At 38.1% G+C, this 22,228-nt stretch overlaps 1 protein-coding gene across 2 annotated transcripts; it reads right to left on the bottom strand.

Moving 5' to 3' along the window:
• Positions 1-3,084: 3,084 nt before the first annotated feature.
• LOC111331928 (electrogenic aspartate/glutamate antiporter SLC25A13, mitochondrial) lies at positions 3,085-19,362 on the bottom strand. Of its 2 annotated transcripts, none has more exons than XM_088741004.1 (20): positions 19,158-19,362; positions 18,985-19,035; positions 17,155-17,297; positions 16,686-16,801; positions 15,791-15,930; positions 15,536-15,679; positions 14,374-14,512; positions 13,471-13,505; positions 12,831-12,889; positions 11,258-11,342; positions 10,504-10,597; positions 9,242-9,394; positions 7,990-8,042; positions 7,569-7,649; positions 6,483-6,629; positions 6,029-6,167; positions 5,788-5,843; positions 4,998-5,100; positions 4,521-4,614; positions 3,085-4,184 (listed from the first exon to the last, which is right to left on the bottom strand). In XM_088741004.1, the coding sequence occupies exons 1-20, from the start codon at positions 19,242-19,244 to the stop codon at positions 4,007-4,009; spliced, it is 2,097 nt and encodes a 698-aa protein (XP_088597130.1). In that variant the 5' UTR covers positions 19,245-19,362; the 3' UTR covers positions 3,085-4,006. The 2 variants fall into 2 exon arrangements, with proteins under 2 accessions (XP_088597130.1, XP_088597131.1); XM_088741005.1 differs by having other exon boundaries at positions 10,504-10,594.
• Positions 19,363-22,228: the final 2,866 nt, after the last annotated feature.

The raw sequence follows: 22,228 nt of genomic DNA, 5'->3' as shown, positions 1-22,228 counted from the left end.
AGTCTTCTTTGTGGATTGTAAATGTTCATGATCCTTATTGGCTTGAGAAATAAGCTGTTAAGAAGTTTTATTGCTCGAGTAAGAAGATAAACACGATAAAGGGTAAAAGGATGAAATAAGCTTATTTCCTCCGCAAAACAAATCTTGGCAGTTTGGACAATTTAAGATAAAGAAAGGTGACAGAGTCATAAGCTGACTTAATTCTTTGAGAAAAAATAAAAATCTGTGTTAAGTGGTTGCCATTTCTTTAAAAGTTCCGACTAGACTAGAGAGGAGAAATATTTTCTATTACGATTATATCGTGAATAATAAATAGTTCTAAATAAATGTGAAAGTGGCATTCAATTCAAAATTTATTCGCAGTGACAATTATAAGCAAAAGTTCAAGAGGAGGGTGGGCGAAGCTACTTCCTACACATTCTTAAGGTGGCTCGTACCGGTTTTCATCTTTTTGATGGTTTGTAACTTTGAAAGAATACAACAGAAAGACTAACCAAGGCCAGTTGAACACTTTTACGGGGTTGAATTACATAATCATTGGTTATCCAAAAATAAGTGTCATTTCGTTACTAGAAGTTTCCATGGCAACGCTTCATAGGCTTATTCAGACGCATTTTTTAGCTTGTGGCTTAAATAATTCGAAAAGTAACCCGATGACCCCCTGATTTTTTTCAGTGATTGCTTTTGGCACTTGAAAAGGAAAATGCTCAAAGATTTTTAAAAAATTTTACGGAGCGGAATTTCAGAAAATCTACAAAAAGGGCAATTTTCACACATCGCAAATTTCCTTCCGTAAAATTTTCTAGTTTATTTTCTGATGATTCCTTTCGACATTATTATCATATTGGAACAATAAAAAGAAGGGGTCACCGGACTTGTTTTCATGCAATAGCTTTCGTGAGTTTAGCAATTTCCACGCGCGTTCTCGCGCATTTAAAAATCTGGATTCTATAAGATCGACATTTGCTCATGATCTGTTTTAGCTACCGCTGACAATTGCGTGTGCTCGCGCGAGCACCTACGATCTGATGTTTACTGACGTTTACTGCTAAGAAAATCATTCAACAGCCATCAAAGACAGCCTCCCGAGCTCATATTAAAAATCCTACACATGAATTCTGGCTAGGTCATATTATTTTCCCTGAAGTTTCAAAGTCTTCTTCCACTTCAGGTAGATTATCCTTCACTTGAGTTCTTCTTTTTGCGCCGTCGCAAGATTTCATATCGGTTGAATATTTCTTTTAAATGTGAAGTGAAGCAACCTTTACTTCTCCGAAAATCGTCTTCGTTATCTTAGTTTCTATCTCCTGCATTCACAGTGGCCGCTCAACACATCAAATACAAGCTCTTAGGTAAACTTCTCACAAAAGTAGAAAAAAATTCCACGCGCCGCCATCTTTGTTTTGAATTTTCATCTTTTGATCTCGCCCTTCTTTCGCACGTTTCTCTCATGCGCGTCACGCAAGAGTGACCTGTTCCCCGCGCGAGGAAACTGGTACGAGCCACCTTAAATCACGGTTGAAAATCAAAACGATGTTTTCACAACTTGCAACGCAATCTAATTGGAGATTGTCAGCGGATAGCTCCCTTACAGATGAGTGCTAGGTGCGTACAAGGAAAAACATGGCGGTTAACGCAAAGATGGCGTTTTGTTGAGGCGTTGCTTTACGTTATAAAGAAGGAGTAAAGTAACAGTCAACGCAAAACCCACCAAATCGCTCAAATTCGCCATTTAGAACAACAGAAATGACAATACATAGCAATTGAGGTAGGTTTACATGTATTTTGAGCCTTAACATGGACATTCCTTGATAGAAGTTTACGATATTACGACTCTTCAATATTCTCCCATAGCTTTCTTTATCAGTTTCGAACAAACGACCAGACACGCTGCTTGGGTGGGCTCCCTGTGAGCGGCAATGTTTAGATAAGTACAGTACTCCAATTTTATCAGCAACATGACAACTAACCAATAACCCATTGAACTTGTACTTTCAGAAAATGCTCTTTTTTGTCTTTGAGTGAGTCAAAGGAATTGTCACGTTGTTCAGTTTTCCATTTTCTTCGAAAATGACAATCAGCACGCAACTCGTAGTTTGCTCCTATTAATTACTGAAGCTCCTTCACTATTTGCGCAGCTGCCTTTGTTGTTAGACTTGACATGATGGCGACCTCAACTTATTAATCGGCCATTTCTTGTGGAGCATCAATTGTACTCATTGTGACCATTTTATGTGCTAAAAAGGGTTGTTAGTAATTTAAAAATAAAAATCGCACACCCTCCGGTGAAAAATGAATACTTGTGAGAACGAGAGGCGGAAACTCGAAAACGGCGTTGAAAGAATCAGATTTTCAACCAACCTGTTAGATGTTTATTCAAAGTTGGTTTTATGGTGTTTTCTTTTCTCTTGTGTCAGTAGAACCGATTGCGAAAGCCAAATACTCATATTTTTCGATCTACTTATCGTCATAGGCTAAGTTTAGTTTAAGGGAAACTGTTTCGAGGGGCCCCACCAACTTCCATCGAGGAAGATAATTTTGAAAAAGACTGAAAGAGTTGTGAATGAGAGCGTTCTTGCCTCGGTAAACGTCAATTTTGAAAAGGCCCGGGTACTGCCAAGTGTGGCAAAGAGAGCTGGTAGGAGGGGGCCCAGACCCTTCCCCTCCTCCTCCGATAGACTTGTGGCCTGTCTTGCCTGACTCTAAACTTCTTGCAACGACAGGATTGCTTGTTGCTCAACTAGATGATTTTCTTTTCTTTAATGACCCTAACACATTTCTCAACAAATAGACATGTTTGAGAGAAGAACATATCTTTGAAGAGAACGAGAGAAATCGATGAATGCATCGTAGTTTCGAGGCATAGGGAACGACGGTACTTAAGGAGGAAGAGACAAAGTTTTTTGAGGAAAGAACATATTGTGGAGGGGGGAAAAGGATGAGAGAAACTGAACGAATATGTCACTTGGATGGCGAGAGGAAACTACCACATGAACTTAGGCCGGAACTTCTAACTGCTTTTCGATTTTACTTGTTTTAAGATACATCGGTCATTGACCGCAGACTTCATCAATTAAAGAGAGATTCAAACAAGAAGACCAGCGTCCGTTAAATTGTATTTCAATAACTCAGCTTCCACGCATTCTTTGACAAAATTACAATAGATTCAAACATAAAAAATATTTTGATGTATATTTTCTGATAGTAACCTCGACCCCAAATCAGACCCCTGGATCTACATTAGTCACCCCCCTGGCCCCACACAAAACGATCACATCAGAATCCGACATTGTCGAGCTTTGGTTTCGTTCCATTATATTTAAAAAGTTCGCTCTCGCATGGATCTTGAAAGCCTCCTAATAAATAATATCGTGCTCGGCGCGACTATGTACGCCAGCATCTGCTAGTATGTGTCAATCAAGACGTTATTTATACGATATTTGGGCAGTTTCTGAAAGTCTTTTGTCGAACGAATTGATGATTATATTTGCCACATTACTGAACTTGAATTCTAAAAATTTGAATCCAATCGATGTGTTATAATCCTCTGCAATTAATTATTTAAACTTCTAATAAGAAAAGACAGGTTGTTTGAACTATACAATCCGCAATATAAAGCTGTAAATTGAGTCAACAAGGTTTGTTCTAGGATTCCCACAAAAATTTTCCCCTTGCAAGATAAGATAGCATTCAAAGGACAGATAATATGAAAAGTACTTTACACTTTCCTAACGCCACGTTCCAAGAGGGTTTGCTTGATACGGTTCCGATTAAATCTCAAAATTCGTGCATCTTACATGCTGCTGTTCATTCAAGTGCGCAAGTTTAGCTTTTTCTGCAGATCAAACAAGACACAAACGATCCACGTGTGAACAACGTGTGAATAACGCGCACAAGTGTGAGTAACAATTACTACAGATGGTTAAATTTTCAGCAATTCCTTTTTCATCCGCTTCGTCGGATTCCGTTAATGTCTTCTACCTTTCCTTTTCCTCAGCGGTAATTTTTATTTAGCTTTCTTCTCGGCTGCTGCATGTGTGAACTTGGGTAAACATAAACCGAACCTGGTTTCAATGCCCGCAAACGAGGCCACAGCCATTCTCATGCCACCGATGTGGTCTGGATGCAAGGAAATATCTGGATTATAGGATCTTTTTTCACTCCAGGCTTCATGTAGTATTACTCTATGGCAAGAAACAAAAATAAAAAACTTAATTAGTAAAAAGTCTCCAAATAAAAATTGGGGATTGTTTCTCAGCGCGCGGTATGAAAGCGCTTTCTCAACGGCTATGTATCCATGACGATGACAATAAGTAAAGAAACAGTACAACTGATAACGATCTTTTAAATAGTTCTGACGAGAACCAACCCATCGATATTGCCTACAAATTTATAGTGCGTTGCACGTGAATAGATTATAACCAAGGGTAAAAATAATACAGGATATCGATTCGTGTTTCAGGAACAGATATGAAATTTGAACTTGTGTCTTTCATCCTCATGCTCTTTACTGCACTCACCCCTTTCCGCTAAAATCCACTTTAAACACTCTCTGAAGAAGTTCATATGTGAGCAAAGTGACCCCAAACTGAGGCGAGGATCTGAAAACTCGCGCTGAAAGCGAAACATAGGAAGTCAGGATAAATATAAATTAAACTTTTCCAAACTTGAAATCTGTGAATTCTAATGCGATCACTCTTTGAAGAAAGTTTGATAATTGTCAATCAAATTCTTTCAGGTGGACAAAATGGTAGGACGACCTATGCATGTAAGCGATGTTGATAACCTTGCTTCATTTTCTTCTAATCAAGTGACGATTTACTTTTCAATGATGCAATCACGGAGGAGCTGGAAACTGAATTACCAAAGTTTGCGAATGCCTCACATCAGCGAAGTATGCTGCGGTACTTCTACATTGAAACAGGACGAATACTTTCATGATTTGTGTGTGCACATTTTGAATTACAACATTTTAAGAGTATTCTATTCAAAGAGACCTCCTGTTCCTTTCCAAAAGGCTCTGCCTCCCTCCTCCTTCCGTATTTTCCTGAAGCAATCAAAAACCCCTCGATACGTCTGCTGCCCTGACCGAGCTTTCACCTGCGCCGGCAAAAAGGTTTTAATTAGTAAAGGTCCTTGCCAATCAACAACATTTTTAGCTCTGAGTATTGATGAGTGATTGTTGCTGTGGAGCAAAATTCCTGGAGTGGATCCTAACCGGCATTAATCGATCGTTTTCCGTAAATTAGAGCGCCTTGAAAAGAGAGAGAGAGAGAGAGAGAGAGAGAGAGAGAGAGAGAGAGAGAGAGAGAGAGAGAGAGAGAGAGAGAGAGAGAGAGAGAGAGAGAGAGAGAGAGAGAGAGAGAGAGAGAGAGAGAGAGAGAGAGAGAGAGAGGAAAAACTCCAAAGCGTACAGCAAAATACATATTGTCAGTAAGACATCTGTAGTCTCAGACGGTATGCATATGCAAATTTCTTTCCTCGCTCAACTCGGTTCTCTTTATTTGCTTCTATTTTTAACCCTCAAGGGGCCCTCGATTATATGAAAAGTTTTCATGCATTTAACAGAGGAAGGAAAGGAAATTTTTACTTTGTCTTGGAACGCTACTAAAAAGAGGTTTAACCAAAACAAAATCTAAACAGGAAATAAATTTACGACAACGCAAGAACTGTACCACAAAATTTTCATAAATTATTTCTAAACCAGAACGGAAAAGATGGTTTATTCAAGAGGAAAATGAGTGAAAACCGAGGTGATGAATGTGTGGGGATGTTTAGACAGTTTACCTGTAATCTAGTCTTGATGACGTCAGCTGGAGTAGCCAGGGCTGCGGCAGGGACTCCTGTAAGGAAAAAGATATACAACGTTGAAACACCAAAGTCATTCACATTTTGTACAAAACTACTTTGCTATGGGGGGGCCATTATCAATTTGGGTTACAATTCAGTCGCTAATTCAACAGAATACTCTACAGCAAGAGTAGGTTGACGATGGTTAATCAACAATCAATTAATCAGATGCTCTTACCAGCCATCATTGCAGACACAAAAAGTCCGCCAGGACCAACATGGCCATTTTCATCTGTGAAGTGAAGCTTTAGATGAGCGTAAGCGGGGAAATAAATACCAGAAAATGGAATGTCTCTTAAAAAACAAGCTCGCGCACCCTAGGTGACAAGAAAGAGAAAACAACAATAAGAACTTCCATTTACTAAAATCAAACGCAACCAGCACGACAGACGCTGGAAATAAATTCCTGTGGGACGAGCGGTTTATCCCGTCCAGAGGAATGGGAAACTTGGTTTACAGACTACAGTAGTTGGTCTAATGTGAGAATAACTTTGGAAGACGGTATATCTTGAGAATATACTGTCACGAACATTGTTGGACAAATAGAGGATCTGACAATTGTAATTTCTCTCTGTCCCACGCTAGTGACAAAACAAATGATCATCTTTCTTTAGTTGTTCTGGTGGAGGTACCTTGTAAAGTCCTGTAAGTCCCAGTTCCCTGATGACCCTCAACGCCGTCACCTTATCTTTACCCGTAGCTCCAACTTCTCCAGCGACCTGTAACCTGATCTTCACAATCTCTAGAGGATTGGTGAAGAGAACTTGGGCAGCTCCTCCCTAAAGAAGTGAACAATCCGAGTAAATTAGGCGGCTGATCACCACGATTACTCCCCATTGCCTGCGCTGTCACCACTGCCGAAATCATAGAAGAGTGCATGTACGTCTCTAGCACTCTTTTGATTAATTCTATGTTTGATTATCCTAACACTAGAGGCAATAGTGACCGTCGTAAGACTGTTTGTAGCATTTTTTTCTCATATGGTCCCACAAGAGAAAATAGGGGGCACTGAATGGTGATTGAACGGAAAGGAAATGGGTCCCACAGGCCAGTCTTGTCCCTTTCTCTTTATTTCCAGATCTCCTCTCGCTCTGTAATGAAAGAAAAGAAGAGACTGCGAGCGGTCTAAGCCACTACGTGACATCAAACCAGTAAAATCACGTTATTAGAAATTTGGTAATCCACGACCGCGGGATCAACAGTTGCCTTAAGTGCGGGAATTTAACTGCGCGAGTTACAAAGTAAAGCAAGCAACATCGCTATTTTCACTCTACATGTGTGACTCGGTTCTCGAGATCTCATTAGGTATTCTCCTTACCGTCTGCCATACAATTGTTATGATGTTAGTTCAGAGAATTTGGTATTAGATCAACTGATAATCCCTTTATTGATATTTTTCTTAATTCTCATCACTTCTCTGCATAATATTATTGTATTGATATTGTAAGGAGAAATTCTGTCTTGGTCACTCAAAGGAGTTACGTAAAGGGTTAACATCGTGAAGTTCGATTATTTGATTTTCACTTGCTGTTTCGTATCTTGACAAACATGCGATAATTGCAAGAGCCCTGATGTAAAAAGATTAGCTCAAATCTTGGATATCTCGGAAGATTTATCCTCAAAGGGGTTGCCACTTTGTAATTGACTGATTGAGTCTGATGAACACGGAATTCGTTTACCAAGCACGTAAAAGTTTCATCGGTACTAAAAGTACTTACACATCCACCAGCTACGATCTCAAGAGGCAAGCTTATAAATCCGTCTTTATCACGAAACACGTCACGAACAAAGTCGTTGGTCTGAATAGAAAAAACTAAGACATCAGATGTAGTAAACTTTGCTTGTAAGAGATTATCTATATTAATTGACGGACGGACGCACCGATTAACTATCTGACTGACTGACTGTCTGACCGAGTGACTGACTATCTGACAGAACGACTAGCCAATTGACTAACTGACTGACTGACCGACCGAATATTACTGCCTGACTGGCTGACTGACTGACCGTCTGACGGACGGACGGACGGACTGACTGATGATGACTATCCGACCAACTAACGATCAACTTATTGACTGACTTAACGATAGTGTCAATGGATATAGATTAACTTGAAGTGAAATGCAGTTATAAACTCACCGTCAATTTAATGGCCTTTTCAGGGGCAACTCCAACAATCTGAGGCAGCAAACCTGATACAAAAAAGTGCATTAAACATTTAGCCTCACTGAGGGCGCCCAAGTAATCCGATTGCGACTAAACACAAGTATTAAAACCAAAAAGAAATTAAAACGTAACATGAATTTTTGTGAGGGGGGGGAGTATGCAAGGTTGGTGATTTATACAGCGTAACCAAGAAATTTTAAAAAACTTGGAACCTTTTCTTCAAAATGGAACATGAATTACTTAAGTAGAAAAAGAGAGGGGCTAACAAGAGTGAGCATTCTGGGAAAGTCAAACAAGCTCATAAGTGTTGCAAGATAATAATAATAATAATAATAATAATAATAATAATATTAATAATAACACTTATATAGCGCTTATTCGCATGCGTTCTAAGCGCTTTACATCCATTGTATTACAGTATGACTTAGAAATATAAAAACAAAAGATTAAGTTATCTAATTTAGATTAAAAGCGCATTTAAAAAGGTGTGTTTTCAGTTTAGATTTAAAAATATCTAAACTGGGCGAAGACTTGATTTCTAAAGGTAAGGAGTTCCATAAAAAGGGAGCAGCTACTGTAAAAGATCTAAAACCATAAGACTTAAGGTTCCATTTGTTTTGTTTTAAAAGAAATGCAGAAGACGAACGAAGCTTTCTATTTGGTACATAACGTTGGATCATTTCATCAAGATACCAACCTCTTATATGAGAACGATCCTTCGCAGTAAAGCACTATTTGAGCAATAGTGAAAATCAGACCTGAAAAAAATTTCAGGCCTGTACGGGATTCGAACCACTGACCTCTGCGATACTAGTGCAGCGCTCTACCAATTGAGCTAACAAGCCAACTGGGAGCAGGCCATCAAATTAATTCGATATAAACCCGTAGATGATAAATCAAACAACAACAAACATATGAAACATATGTGTGAACTGCGGTTATGAGACGTATATGAGAACGATCCTTCGCAGTAAAGCACTATTTGAGCAATAGTGAAAATCAGACCTGAAAAAAAAAAAAAATTTCAGGCCTGTACGGGATTCGAACCACTGACCTCTGCGATACTAGTGCAGCGCTAGTATCGCAGAGGTCAGTGAAATTTTTTTCAGGTCTGATTTTCACTATTGCTCAAATAGTGCTTTACTGCGAAGGATCGTTCTCATATACGTCTCATAACCGCAGTTCACACATATGTTTCATATGTTTGTTGTTGTTTGATACCAACCTCTGTATAATCCTGACGGGCCTTCATTTCTGATAACTTTAAGGAAGCAGTCAAAACTGTTAGCGTACAGTCTCTGTTGAGCCAGCACAGCTCGCTGATTCTGCATTCTTGTCTTGACCAGATCAATAGGGTACACTGCAGTTGCTCCAGCAGCTAACGGATAGAACGACACAGCCAGAAGTTAGGGTACACGCGTTAAAAGCGAATTGAAGACGGAGCAAGGCTGTTTTTGAATTGAAAGAGTCAATGCTCTACAGCTGAAGATTTTAGTTTAGTTTACTTTAGTTTAATTCATTCGCCACAGGAATGGCAGGAGAAAGGAACAGAACTTTCGTTCCAATTGACACCTAACCCCTTTATTACCCACCCATCCCACCCCGGGGAGGACATCCATCACACAGTAATCTCGTGTGTGGGAAATTAACGTCTCCTACCCCAACCCTGCAGGAGACGGGACCTCCATTTAACTTCCCTATCCGAGAAGACTAGAAAGTCTAACCATTTGCAGATATTATTACAAAGGCAGCACTTTTTTCTCAGTTAATTAAAGACCCTGAGTGTTGGTGTTGGTCCGGCCGGATTTGAACTCACGACCTCCCGCACAACAGTCCGGCGCTCTACCAATTGAGCTAACCGGGAGGTGATTTTGGTTGAAAGTATATACACTTTATCGCTAGCCTCACAGACAGGCAAGGTGAGACGAGACTTGTAGTCTAATCAGCAAATCGAGCAGCCACAATGGGGTTAACTCAAACTGCTGCTGCGCCTTCGAGCGGTTAGGTCAGCCGTTTAACCGGCGGCGTAATAACCCTCGTAAGATGTTGAGAGAAAATTTTTGAAGGTTCTATCAGCATCCAGAGTAAGTTAAAACACCAGTAATTCGACGGAAGATGTGGTTTAATCCTTTCATATGATAGTCACGGATTTATCGACACAATAGAATTTTGACTCTAGCCTGGTTTTGACCTATCAGGGCGCGTAGTATACCTGTTAATCTAGAATAGCTAATACATGAACGCGCTTTGAATGTAGGGAAATTCGTTTACTTTTTCCCGTTAATGATAATTTTCAAAGTGAGTGCTGCAATAACAAGACTTCTCTAACGCCTTCATCTGTAGATGTGTACATGGTACACAAAGAACAGAGGTAAAAAACCACAAGAATGAGAACACATAACACGATGGACCACAACTACTTGCACTTTCGGTTTCAAGCATTAACAAGACTTCACAAGTGTAAAGGTGTATTTCAACAAAGCTTACCTCCAGCAATAGAACCAAGTCCAAATCGATAAACCTGCTCCACGGCTTTCCATAAGGCCGAAACTTCTTCATCTTTTGGTTTAATTATCATCTGCTACATAGTCAGAGAAGCAGGAGCAACGTATTAAAGATACACAAAAGTAAATGAAAAACTAAGCAGTTGACTAGTAAAGAAATTTAACAATCAACCACCATAGAAAGGTGTTGACAAAACTTTCAACGTTTGTTCCCTTTGCTTGTTTGTCTCAAATCGAGGAAGTTAGAAGATCAAAAGGTAAGTGTTTTGAAAGGCTTTACAAGGTAAAAATTCCTAATTATTGCTGTTATCTTCCTTATTTCAAATCAGTTTAATAAAAAAACTCAAGCAAGAAAGGAGTCAAAGACTCTATCAAAATGGTTTTAACTCTTCTCAACGAAAATAGAATTCGAGTTAAAACCTGCTAGACGACGAATACTTGATTTTAGGACTTGGAGTAGAACAGCCGGCTTGGTAACTAGAGTTCTATAAGTATTATCAACCGCAAGTACTGGGTAGATTATGACCTACAGTGGTTATACCGTTATTGTAATGATCGATCTTATAGCGTTGTGTTGGCAATCACGTAAAACGTAAAACTCTGAGCTGGTAAATTAATACATTTTAAGAGTAATTAGGGTCATCCCTTGGTAAAAGCAAAATGGTTACAATGTTTGAATCAACAGAATTTCTCTAGAACTACTAATTTATTGATAAAGGGGCCATTTCTTGACACACCTCCTCTTCAATTCTTTCCGTCGAGAAAACTTTAAACACATCTCGGCGCGGAACAATCTGATGCACATCTGACACTGTGATCCGGCTGAAATATGCAAAAGCAAATTACACCTGATAAAACCAAATGTTGTACAGAAATAACAGCCAAGGATGGATCACGCTTTGACCAAGAGTCTACCCTGTGACGAATTGTGCTTGAAAATAGAGCGAGTGGAGGTGGTAATGCTGCTTAAGTTGTGCTGAGTCTGAGTGAACCCCTAACACCTTAACAACAGTATGCATATACAAGGAGTGTGACGAGGAGAATTTGTTTAGTAACCAAGAACTCCTTGAGTTGGTGATCATTTCTTTTCTCCATGTGGCCTTTAGGTGAGATTCATGGGTTATGTTTTAAGGACAAATTAGAAGCTAGTCACTCTCAAGGAGTCAAAGAGTTAAGAAATACTAAATGTATTTAGTGTTTGCCCCTCCTCAGAGAAAAGCGAAAGATTACGGGTGGTGAATATTTAACCCTCTAACTCCCAAAGACGCGATTGTTAACTCTCCTCTCTGGCTGTAATAAATTTTCCTTCTAAATTAGCTAAGACAATTTGGTGTTAGATCAAGACAACAAACTACCAGTAAACCTTATATGTTTGAGTATTCTCATTAGCTGTTTTCTTGGTATTGTATGGATATTATGTTACATGTTAATCACTTCTGGCAGATAAATTAAACAGTTGAGCCTGTACTGGGGTTTGCTGGTTTACTGTATTAATTGGTGACATTATGAAAGTCTACAATGACTGAGAAGAGCTTGTAACAATTTAAACCTTCAATCCCAGAGAGTGATTAACATCTGATTTCTCCTTTTAACAACATCCCCTGAATCAAACATTAAGGTCACGAGAGTAAAGGAAATGATCACCGACTAAAGAAGCTCTTGATTGTTAAACAAATTCTCCTTGCCAGCACTTTAAGAAATGTATAGAGAACTGTATGGAGAATATGCACACTGATGTTAGGGTGTAAAGTGTTCATAACTCCATATATCACTCTTCCTTGTTTGATGGGTGACGTTCTTCTTTATTATGTCTGATTGGCATCAGTCCCCTACAGGTTTACGTGAAGAATACTATGCGTGGTCTGATCATGCAGAGGCGGATCCAGGAATTTTTGATGGGGGAGGGGGGGGGGGTGTCCAAACTTTGGTTCAGAAAGGACTGTTGGACTCTTTGAGGCAAATTACTTCTCCCCCACTCCCCCACCCACCAGTCGCGGTTGCAAGTTATTATTCCTTGGCCGCTTACCGTTTATTTGGATTCATTAAAAAAATCAGCCAGTTAAAAGTGATGTACGATCCTGTCTCAAAGTTGTAAGCTTCAGGTTTGATAGGTGGGGGGGTCCGGACCCCCCGGACCCTCCCCCTGGATCCGCCACTGTGATGGACAGTCCAGCTTATTTTGCAGAAACTGCAATTTACTCATTGGATACCACCGGTGAGCAAATTTAGAAGCAAAAGTTTTGTCTAACTTGGTCTGCAGTCTTTAGGAACTAACCCTAGTTGGAAGTGGTTCATCCACCATTCACTTACCCTCTCCTGTTTTCCAAGTCACACAGATGAAAAAGAATGTCAATAACAAGAGGTGTGATCTGCAAGAAGAAAAGAGTGGAGGTTACAAGGGAAATGATCTAAAACAGTAAAATTAATTTGGTACAGTACTTGAAAAAATAGCTTTAAAAAGATATTCCCTCAGTTGAGCTAAAAAACCTCTCAAAAGTAAGATGACCGTCTTAAGTCAACGATTGAGGCTCAAGACAATCGAGGGTCCTTTTGAGGGTAACTTGAATAGAGAGCTCAATTTGCTCATGATTCCAAAGGGAAGACAAAGCTTTTATAGGCTAATTAAACCAATGTTTGGCACAAAGTGCTGTGGGTTTACTATTACAGATTTTTGTGATTTTTTTTTTTTTTTTTGAGAACAAATACATTCTGAAAGAACCAACTTCGCTTAGCAGAGGCTTGAAAAGAGACTGATGAAACCTGACCAATTACAAACTAACGGAAGCAATTTGTCATGCTCTTCCTAATCTGAGAAACAAAATTTTTCTTTTCTGTGTACCTTTTCTTTTCTCCCGAAATGTCAATAAAATATTGTTTACCACCTCAGTTACGCTTGCAATCTTCGAAAAAATTGAAATTTCAATAACTTTAAAGACTGTGTTCTACATACCTCAGCATCAGCTTTGGCCTCATTTAAGATGTCAGCTGAGAAAAAAAAAATAACAAATAAAGGGTGTTGACAGGGAGTTCAACCACTCTCTACAACCAGCTATTTTTACTAGATAATTTTTTTCTGACTTAAAAAAAAAAAATCATTTTCTACTGATATAATTTCTAATGCAAAAAAAATGTAATAAACAATTTTTAAAAATCGAGTTTCCAGGTGGGGTTTGAACCCACGACCCTCCGTGATCTAGTCGGATGCTCTAACCACTGAGCTACAGTGTCATTCAATAAATGTGTATTTGCAATACATGTATAAACCAAAATGTAAACGGCCTTTTTGCAATGTTTGTGTTAATAACTACACACACTGTGCATGTTAAGTCACATTGTAACTTACTGTACTGTACTGTACATTACCTTACACATACATTGTTCAAGTTGGAAGAAGCTACAGTTACTTCATGTACAATGTATGTCATTCAAATTTAGGAACCTTACGGGCTGACCTACTAGGATGATTCTGCTAATAAGCCCCAAATATGACCCCTTTCAAAACTCCCAAAACCATAGCTTTCAATGCAGCATACAAGGCAACTACCACAATCACCGATGACTATAAAATAGTAGCATGGCAAAGCACCACCTACCCCTACCCCCCCCCCCAATTCGAAACCTGCTTTTTCTAAAAAGTGCATGATTGTTACCAAATGCCACGTGCCATGTTTATAGCAAGCAAGTGACCAGCAAAGTTTCCATTCCAAATGTTTTTGCCACATAAAGCATTGACACTTTTTGAACAATTGGTGCAAGTTTTAGATAAGTCTTTCCAGACTACTGACTTTAATTTTAAATTTATACATATCAGCAGCATATTACAATATTTTAACATTTGGGTCAGCCATCGTACCTTTCTTAAGTTCTTTAAAGCGGTTCCCTTTTGCAGCCTTGATTGCCATGTCATGGAGAACTTGCGCATGATCTAACATTATGTTGAATGCTCTGTAATAACCATAGCTTACACGGTATCCACCTTCTCCACTCACAGCCTGCAAACAGAGGAACATTACATGACTGTACAGTTCTGAGAGCAATGTACACTGATCAGATGCATTTTTACTACAGTGGAACCTTGTTTCAACAAACCTCTATATAACAAAGTCCTCTGTACAATGAATGATATTTCAGCTTCAGCCCAGCTAAAGTTACAGTAAAAGTGTATGCCACAAAACCTTGATATAACTAACCCTTGATATAACGAACTAACTTCCCCAGTCGCTTGGCACTTTTTTAAATCGAGGTTCCACTGTACTAGGTTACATTTTCAACCCTTTGACCCCTAAACTCTTCACATTATCACCACTGAATCATATATCAAGGTATATATCATGGGACTAAAGGAAATTATCACCAACTAAAGAAACCCCTGATTGCTAAACAAATTCTCCTTGTCAGCACCTAAGGAAATGTAAACAGGACCATAAGGAAAAAATATATACTGGTTGGTGGGCTCAACTTTGGATCAAGTGGTCCGGGGTTGATGCCCGGACGAGGACATCGTGTTGTATTCTTAGGCAAGACACTTCACTCTTACAGTGCCTCTCTCCACCCAGGTGTATTAAATGGGTACCAGCGAATTTAATACTGGGGGATGACCCTGCAATGGGCTAGCATCCCATCCAGGGGGGGAGGGTAGAAATACTCCTTGTCGCTTCATGCGACAGAAACCGCAGTTAAGCGCCGGCTCGATGAGCCATATGGCTCCTAATTAGGCTTTACCTTTACCTTTACATACTGATATCAGGTTGTAAAAGGTAAAGCTAATCATCCCATAAGAATGAACACTCTTACAGTTGACATCTCGTGAGGACTGAACCTTTATGGCTCCAAATGCAATTATTTTAGAGAGTTCTTAAACTGCATTTATTATGTACATGCCAATTCTCTCTAAAAATGGTTGTGTGATCCAAAATCAAACATGTCTAGATTGAGGTTTGAGGATTAATGATGTTGGCACCTCTGGGAATTTACTTCATTCGTGAAGAAAAGAAAGAAACAAAACCAGTTCTTACTGTCAGAAGGTACTCTCTGACAAATGGAGACAGCTTGTGCCCTCGTAAAACTTTCATTATCTCTGCAAATTTTACAGCAGTTATTTCACCATCAGGCATTTTACTTTGGAAAAAAGCCTGTCTTTGGTACTCTTTCTCCAAATCCTGCAAAACATGAGAGAAATTAACATAAATTTGAGGCTCTTTGAGATTAAAGTGGTAAATTGCAAGGAGAATATTTATTCCATAAAGTTGTTTAAAAAAAAATGTACAAACCTGTAGCAGATGTGAAAAGTCATCAAAACGAACATGGGCTTTTTTGTCAACCCCAAAATATGTCTTGACAAACTCAGTGTCAAAATTGAAGTTTATTTTGCTGAAAAAGGTTGTCTTCTTGATAACATTTTCAAACTCATCTGTAAAATGTAAGTGACGATGGTTATTATAGTCTACTGAATACACAAAACATATAGGTAACAAGTGACTTCATGTATGCTGTTTCCAAAGCTACATATGTAGTCAGAGCTACTCATTATTGCACTAATTAAAACTACTTTGAATGTATGCAACTCACAAGGCAAGATATTTTCTCAAACTGCATACATGTACAATATCGACCAGGTGTATCTCCAGATCACATTGCATCTTGTCTCCACGACAAATCTCAGCAACTTGTTATCTATTGTCCTAGCACCTACCTAAACAGTCTTATAGTTGAAAGATTCCATCAAAATGAGTTCTACTTATTATTTTTCTTTCATAATTCAATTTTAATCATAAAGATCAGTTGATGTGATCACTTGCATAAAGACAGTTTCATACATCAACTATACTGAGAGCTTGGTTTATATCGCTTTCCTACTCAAACCCAATAGTGAATAGAACACCACTTCAAATAAATTTTTCATGTTTTCATTTGTTCTTAGACACACAGTTTCATGTTTGATTTCTTGGTTTCATGTTTGATTTCTTGGTTTCATGCTAAACCAGTGAATACAAGAAAGAAATCAAAATTTCAACTAGCTCAAGAGAATTTAAACTAAAAAGGACCAATTTCACCCACAATTGTGCTGTATACATACAGTAAATTCCTACAGATAATAAAAAAAATTCCTGAAGTCGATGAATATTCATCATAAAGAAAATTTCTTTCATTTTCCAAGCAACGTACCAAATGTCACTGATCCTTTCCCATCCAGATCGAAAAGTTGAAAAACAATCTTGTGTTGAGCACCTGGGTTACACAGCAAAGCCTCAAATGCCAAGAATTCACTAAATGAGATTAAGCTATGAGAAAAAAAAAAGAGTCAATTGCATTCTGAAATTTCATCCCTCTACTTTCCCTAAAACCCCCAATCTAAGAAAGATTTGGTGCTTTCCTAATTAAAGAAGTTGTTCAATACTTCCACTTGAAGTTGAAGAAGTATTTGTCAAGGGTAAAATGGATCCTGTTAGATAATCTGCATAGAAACATTTCAAGAATTATGTGCAAATGTAAACTGAGCAGGATGATACAGTTATTTAAACAAGAAGGAAGCTCACCATTTGTTTTTTGTTTAAATTGATTCTTGATGACAAGGGGTTATTATTTTTAGAACTTTAATGATATGGTAATTAACCTCTCAATAAAACAAACATACCCATCTTTAGTTTGGTCGACACATCCGGCAAGAAGATTCAAAGTTGTTTCATTGTACTCCTCTACCTTCTGCATTCCAAGATAGTCTCGGATGAGATTTACTGGTGTCATAAATTTTTCATCATCCTTTTCCACTGTGGCATACTACAGGTTTCCAAATAAAATAATCCACAGCAACATTTCAAATTATAAAGCTAGGCAAGCATCAAAGTCTTGTGATATTATCGCAATAACAACTCACACTGACATTACTATGGAATTCACAGAAGACACGTTGCACAGTTGTGTGCACTGGTACAGTGTATTAACTACACATACATGTAACTGCTATCCACTATATTAGGTGAAAAAGTAGAAAATGAACAATACCATGAATGCTCTGAAATGCTCCCTGGAAACTAATTAATTTCCAGGGATTGAAAACAGGGGGCAAGGAGGGGGGGCGGGGAGGGTATTATCTATCATTTGTAGCATTACCAGAAGTTAGACATAACAAAACCTGAACATTTTGGCTCATTCTTTTACTCAATAGATCAATTTCAAGCTTTTGTTGTCAGAATATCAGAATTGGCCACATAATGTTCTTTACCACAATTGCCAGTGGAATTATTTGACTGTCATATCAAGAAAACAGTACAGAAGCAAATTTTACAAACAATATGTAAATGGTTGGTCAATACCTCTATGTCAAAGAGCAGTGCAATTTACAAGCAGTCAACTGAAACTGGGTAAAAAACAACCATCCTTCTAATTTCCAACCAACATTTAGAGTTTTGCTGTTCCTATGACCTGTACATACTTTCCTCTAAACCATTATTATTAGCATTTACAATGCAATTGTCAGCCAGTCTGCAGAGTACGGTAGAACTCAACAAAATAGCAATTCTCCTAGGTGAAATGTATTGTAAAAAACAGAAAATATGTGTTAATCTGCCATACCCTGCAGACAGGGGTGTCAGGCCCTGGCATGTTTAAAAATGTCTCTAGAGATTTCTAGGTCAAAATGCTTGTGATGTAATTATTTTATTGTAAGTATAATTGTTTATCGAAATCATTCTAAGCCTGGGTTAATTGACAATCAAGATGGCCATATCCTAAATAAAGATCTCTCTTTGGCAGGAAGGATGCTATTTTACAGCAAGTCTTAGAAGTTGGATATTTGCTGTAAGGGTAATGTTTGACACATCAACCCAGCTTAAGAGCTGCTTGCACTTTAGTAGCCATGTAAAAGCAGTTTTATTACATTTTTGTACAATTGGACACTGCATATCTTGAAAGGAGGATGACATGGACAAAAGAATAGAAAGCTAGGTGGAAGGGTGAAGGAGGAAGGATGATGTTTCATCCTTTTCCTCGTTCAGCTGTTAGGCCCCCACCCCTGAGATAAGAACTTGGACAGATTTGACGATATCAATATTGTGAGAGCGTAAACTTAAACGCTTTCCAAACAAAAATATTTGGACAAGACTATCCTTCATCTTAAGATCTGCGATAAAGATGAAGCTCAAAACATGCCCTGTGATAGAGTAGACAGTACATAAACAGACAGGTCTCTAAATGCCTTTTACTTGATCAAATATTTTAAAGCCCTGCGTTTAAATCGAAAGTGTCGATTGCATTTCGTACTTAACATGGATTTGCAACGAAATCAAAAGCATCACTCAGTCGGGGGACTGCAAAATTGGTATTTAGGCTGCTTTTAGTCATTTAGTAGCCTATTTACAGTCTACAAGTACCGTTAAAAACCTTTTAAGGCAAATCAAATGTACAAGTTATTATATTGGAGATAGAAATAAACGGCTATCCTCACCGAAACTTTAAATTTACAAACCTTATTAAAGATCGTTCTCAATTCCGTTGGATCGGCTGGTCTCAAGGATGCCTAAATCAAATACAAAAGACAGAACCCTCAAACAGCGGAAAGGGCGGTTTTGGAGGTAAGTTAAATTAAGTCAAGTTCCCAAGAAAGGAAGCAAGTGCTGCAACATATAATCTGGAGCTTACTTGAACAAGAGGCGTTTCACAATTCGCTTGGGAAAGTAGAAACCATGGCTTTCTTATGGACGATTGGTCCATTCTAGGGTTTTCCATCTCAAGGACAAAAACCAAGATCTGTTCAGGTCTATCTAAACCCGGTTGATAAAGTCACAAACCAGCCATTTTTCTTGCCACAGGCTGCTCCCCACACGATCATATCAGCCTTGATTACCCGGGAGGGCTGTGTTCTTATTTTGGCGCCTCATGTGTTTACGTTTGCCATATTTGGTAAAGATATCCGTATATGCAAGGAAACATGTGAGCCCCACATGAGATAAGGGAGGAAATCACACGATCCCGAAGTGAAAACCATCCGTGCTTGCTGCTAATTCACGCAATATTAGGTGAACTTTAATTAAGTTCGGGAAATATTATTATTATTAAAAAAAAGTGTTATTAAAAACTGAAGTTAAAATTTTTGTTCTGTGATTCTTGTTCTGTAAAGTGTTCAAACATCTGTTTTTCGGTCCAGAATGATATAAGAATTAGATGTAATTATAATGTTAACATTCTTGGAATGGAAGAATTAAAAATTGATAAATACTTCATTAAAATTTCTAACCGTACGTGGTTCACTACTTATTTCCAACTGTCCAACTACTTATTGTGGAATACATATTTGGAATACATATTTGTTAAAGTTTCTTTTGTCGACTCATTTTACCTCTTTTTTTGTTGATTTATTCCTTAATATTTGCGCTGATTAGTCTTCAGGAATGAACAATATTATCAGATCTGTTATTTGGGTGAAGGAGCGAGCTTGGAATCGCTTTGCTCCGCCTTTAAGCTACAGAGCACTCTTGATTCAAAGTTGCAAAACTTTTTGGAGTTACCTTCGTTCTGTTGTTGGTCCTTATTACTGCTGTTTTATTTTGTATACTAATTTCGTTCAGTAAACCAATGTCTCTTTCAACTTAAACATACATTAACAATAGCTTTATTTGCGTATTTGCGTGCTATAAACTACACGCCGAAGGAAACAAATTCGCTTCTAGAGTTAGGCCCATCACAAACAATCCATAATTAATCCCAACCTCGTACCCAGGCTCTCTCTTCTTTATTTCTTTTATTAAAGCGGTGGGCGTGATTGTTGAATGTTCTGATGTTTCTGCCAACTTAAGGTTAAAAATAATCTTGTCTGTGTAATGTAAATATTGAGGAGTCTTAGCTTCTTCTCCAGGCTGATTCTTATCTATATGTTATGTAATTTTTAAATTAGCTATAAGCAAAACATTTTCCTCTCCCCTTATTCCTAACTACTTGAACTTGTGAATGTCACTCACTGAACGAGAGACAATACACCCTGCTTTTCGGAAAATAACAATATTTTGTTTCACGATGAGACGATTAAGACCGGCGTAGAGCTTTTTGATGCTCTTTGGTCCGCCTTCATTGTCGACAAAGTCATTCGAATCACAAAATAATATAAAAATTAATATTCACATTTGTCACAGTCAGTGCACGTGGAATGAGCTTACAAACTTTAAGATATAAAGAGCCGGCCTATTCTAGCCTCTCTAGGGCCAAAAAGCACGTCATTTCAACCGAATTACCATTGACTCTGTCCTTTCTTTCAAGACAAGATAGTGTTTCTTCAAGTTTGCCGAATTCAGTGCTTCAAAGGGAAGGTCACGGATTCATTAATGTCATTTTGACACACATTTTCCCAAGGTAACTAGCATCTATATGAGTAAATTTTGATAGGGATAGAGAGTTCTTAGTCTTCGTTGTTTCCGTAAGAATTGAATTTAAGAGGTCAGTAATCAAACAAATCATGTGACACTCATTGCAGTGCGAGACAAACCTTCAGCGCCAGACGCTATTTACCACGCGGCTATTGACCACTTTCAAAAATGGCTGCCGGATTAATATTCTTTTGTTTAAATTCAAATTAGCCTTTCTGGCCTCGCTTGAGATAATGTATTCTTTTGAATTTTGTACTGGAGAACGAGGCCAGAAAGGCTAATTTAAATTTAAACAAAAGAATATTAATCGGGCAGTCATTTATGAAAGTGGTCTTAAGGAACACAATTTGCATATCGATTTATAAGGGTTTGTATGGGATTTTCTACAAGATATTCATGGAGATAGTTAAAAGTGAAAATATTAAATAAAAATGGCTTACCTTATTCCATACGTGTGTTGTTTGCTTCTGGTGCCGTTATTTTACCGATTTAACTTGATTTAAGCGGTTTTTTAATCCTGGTTCTCTACCACATAAAGAGAAGACACTTGTCTTTTCTTTAAGAAGAGAAAACCAGGATTAAAAAAAAACCGCTTAAATCAAGTTAAATCGGTGAAATAACGACACCAGAAGCAAATAGCATACGTATGGAATAAGGTAAGCCATTTTTATTTAATATTTTCACTTTTAACTATCTCCATGAATATCTTGTAGAAAATCCCATACAAATCCTTATAAATTGATATGGAAATTGTGTTCCTTGAGTGGTTCTTAAAGAGAGCTTGGGTCGCCTGTGATAGAGGTGACATTCTTGATCTAAAATTCTTATGTTTGATTATTTACTTTTATTATCACCAACATCATTTTTACTTCTATCTGTCTTGCTTTGCTAGTATCCCAAATCGAAAATCGGACGCTAGTGTCCAAAATGAAAGATCGGACTCTCGTGTTTAAAATACAAAATCGGACACTTGTGTCCAAAATGGAAAATCGGACAGTTATGTCGAAAATCAAAAATCGGACACCGGTGTCCAAAATGGAAAATCAGGATACATGCATCAGTGTTCAAAATTGAAAATCGGACACTAATTCCAAAAGCGAAAATCGGACACTGGAGACCAAAATCAAAAATCGGAGGCTAGTGTCCAAAATCGAAAATCGGACACTGGTGACACTAGTGTCCAAAATCAAATATTGGATCATAACGTCCAAAATAAAAGATCGCACTCTAGTGTCCAAAATGAAATATTGGACAATAAGGTCCACTGATCAAATATCGCATTATAGTGTCCAAAATCAAATATTTGATAATACGTCCAAAAGCAAAGGACACTAGTGTCCAAAATCAAAAATC

This window comes from Stylophora pistillata, chromosome 12 (genome assembly GCF_964205215.1).
Source record: "Stylophora pistillata chromosome 12, jaStyPist1.2, whole genome shotgun sequence".
Taxonomy (NCBI): domain Eukaryota; kingdom Metazoa; phylum Cnidaria; class Anthozoa; order Scleractinia; family Pocilloporidae; genus Stylophora; species Stylophora pistillata.
Note: the sequence above shows the minus strand (reverse complement) of the source record. Positions and strands in the feature narration are given on the sequence as shown.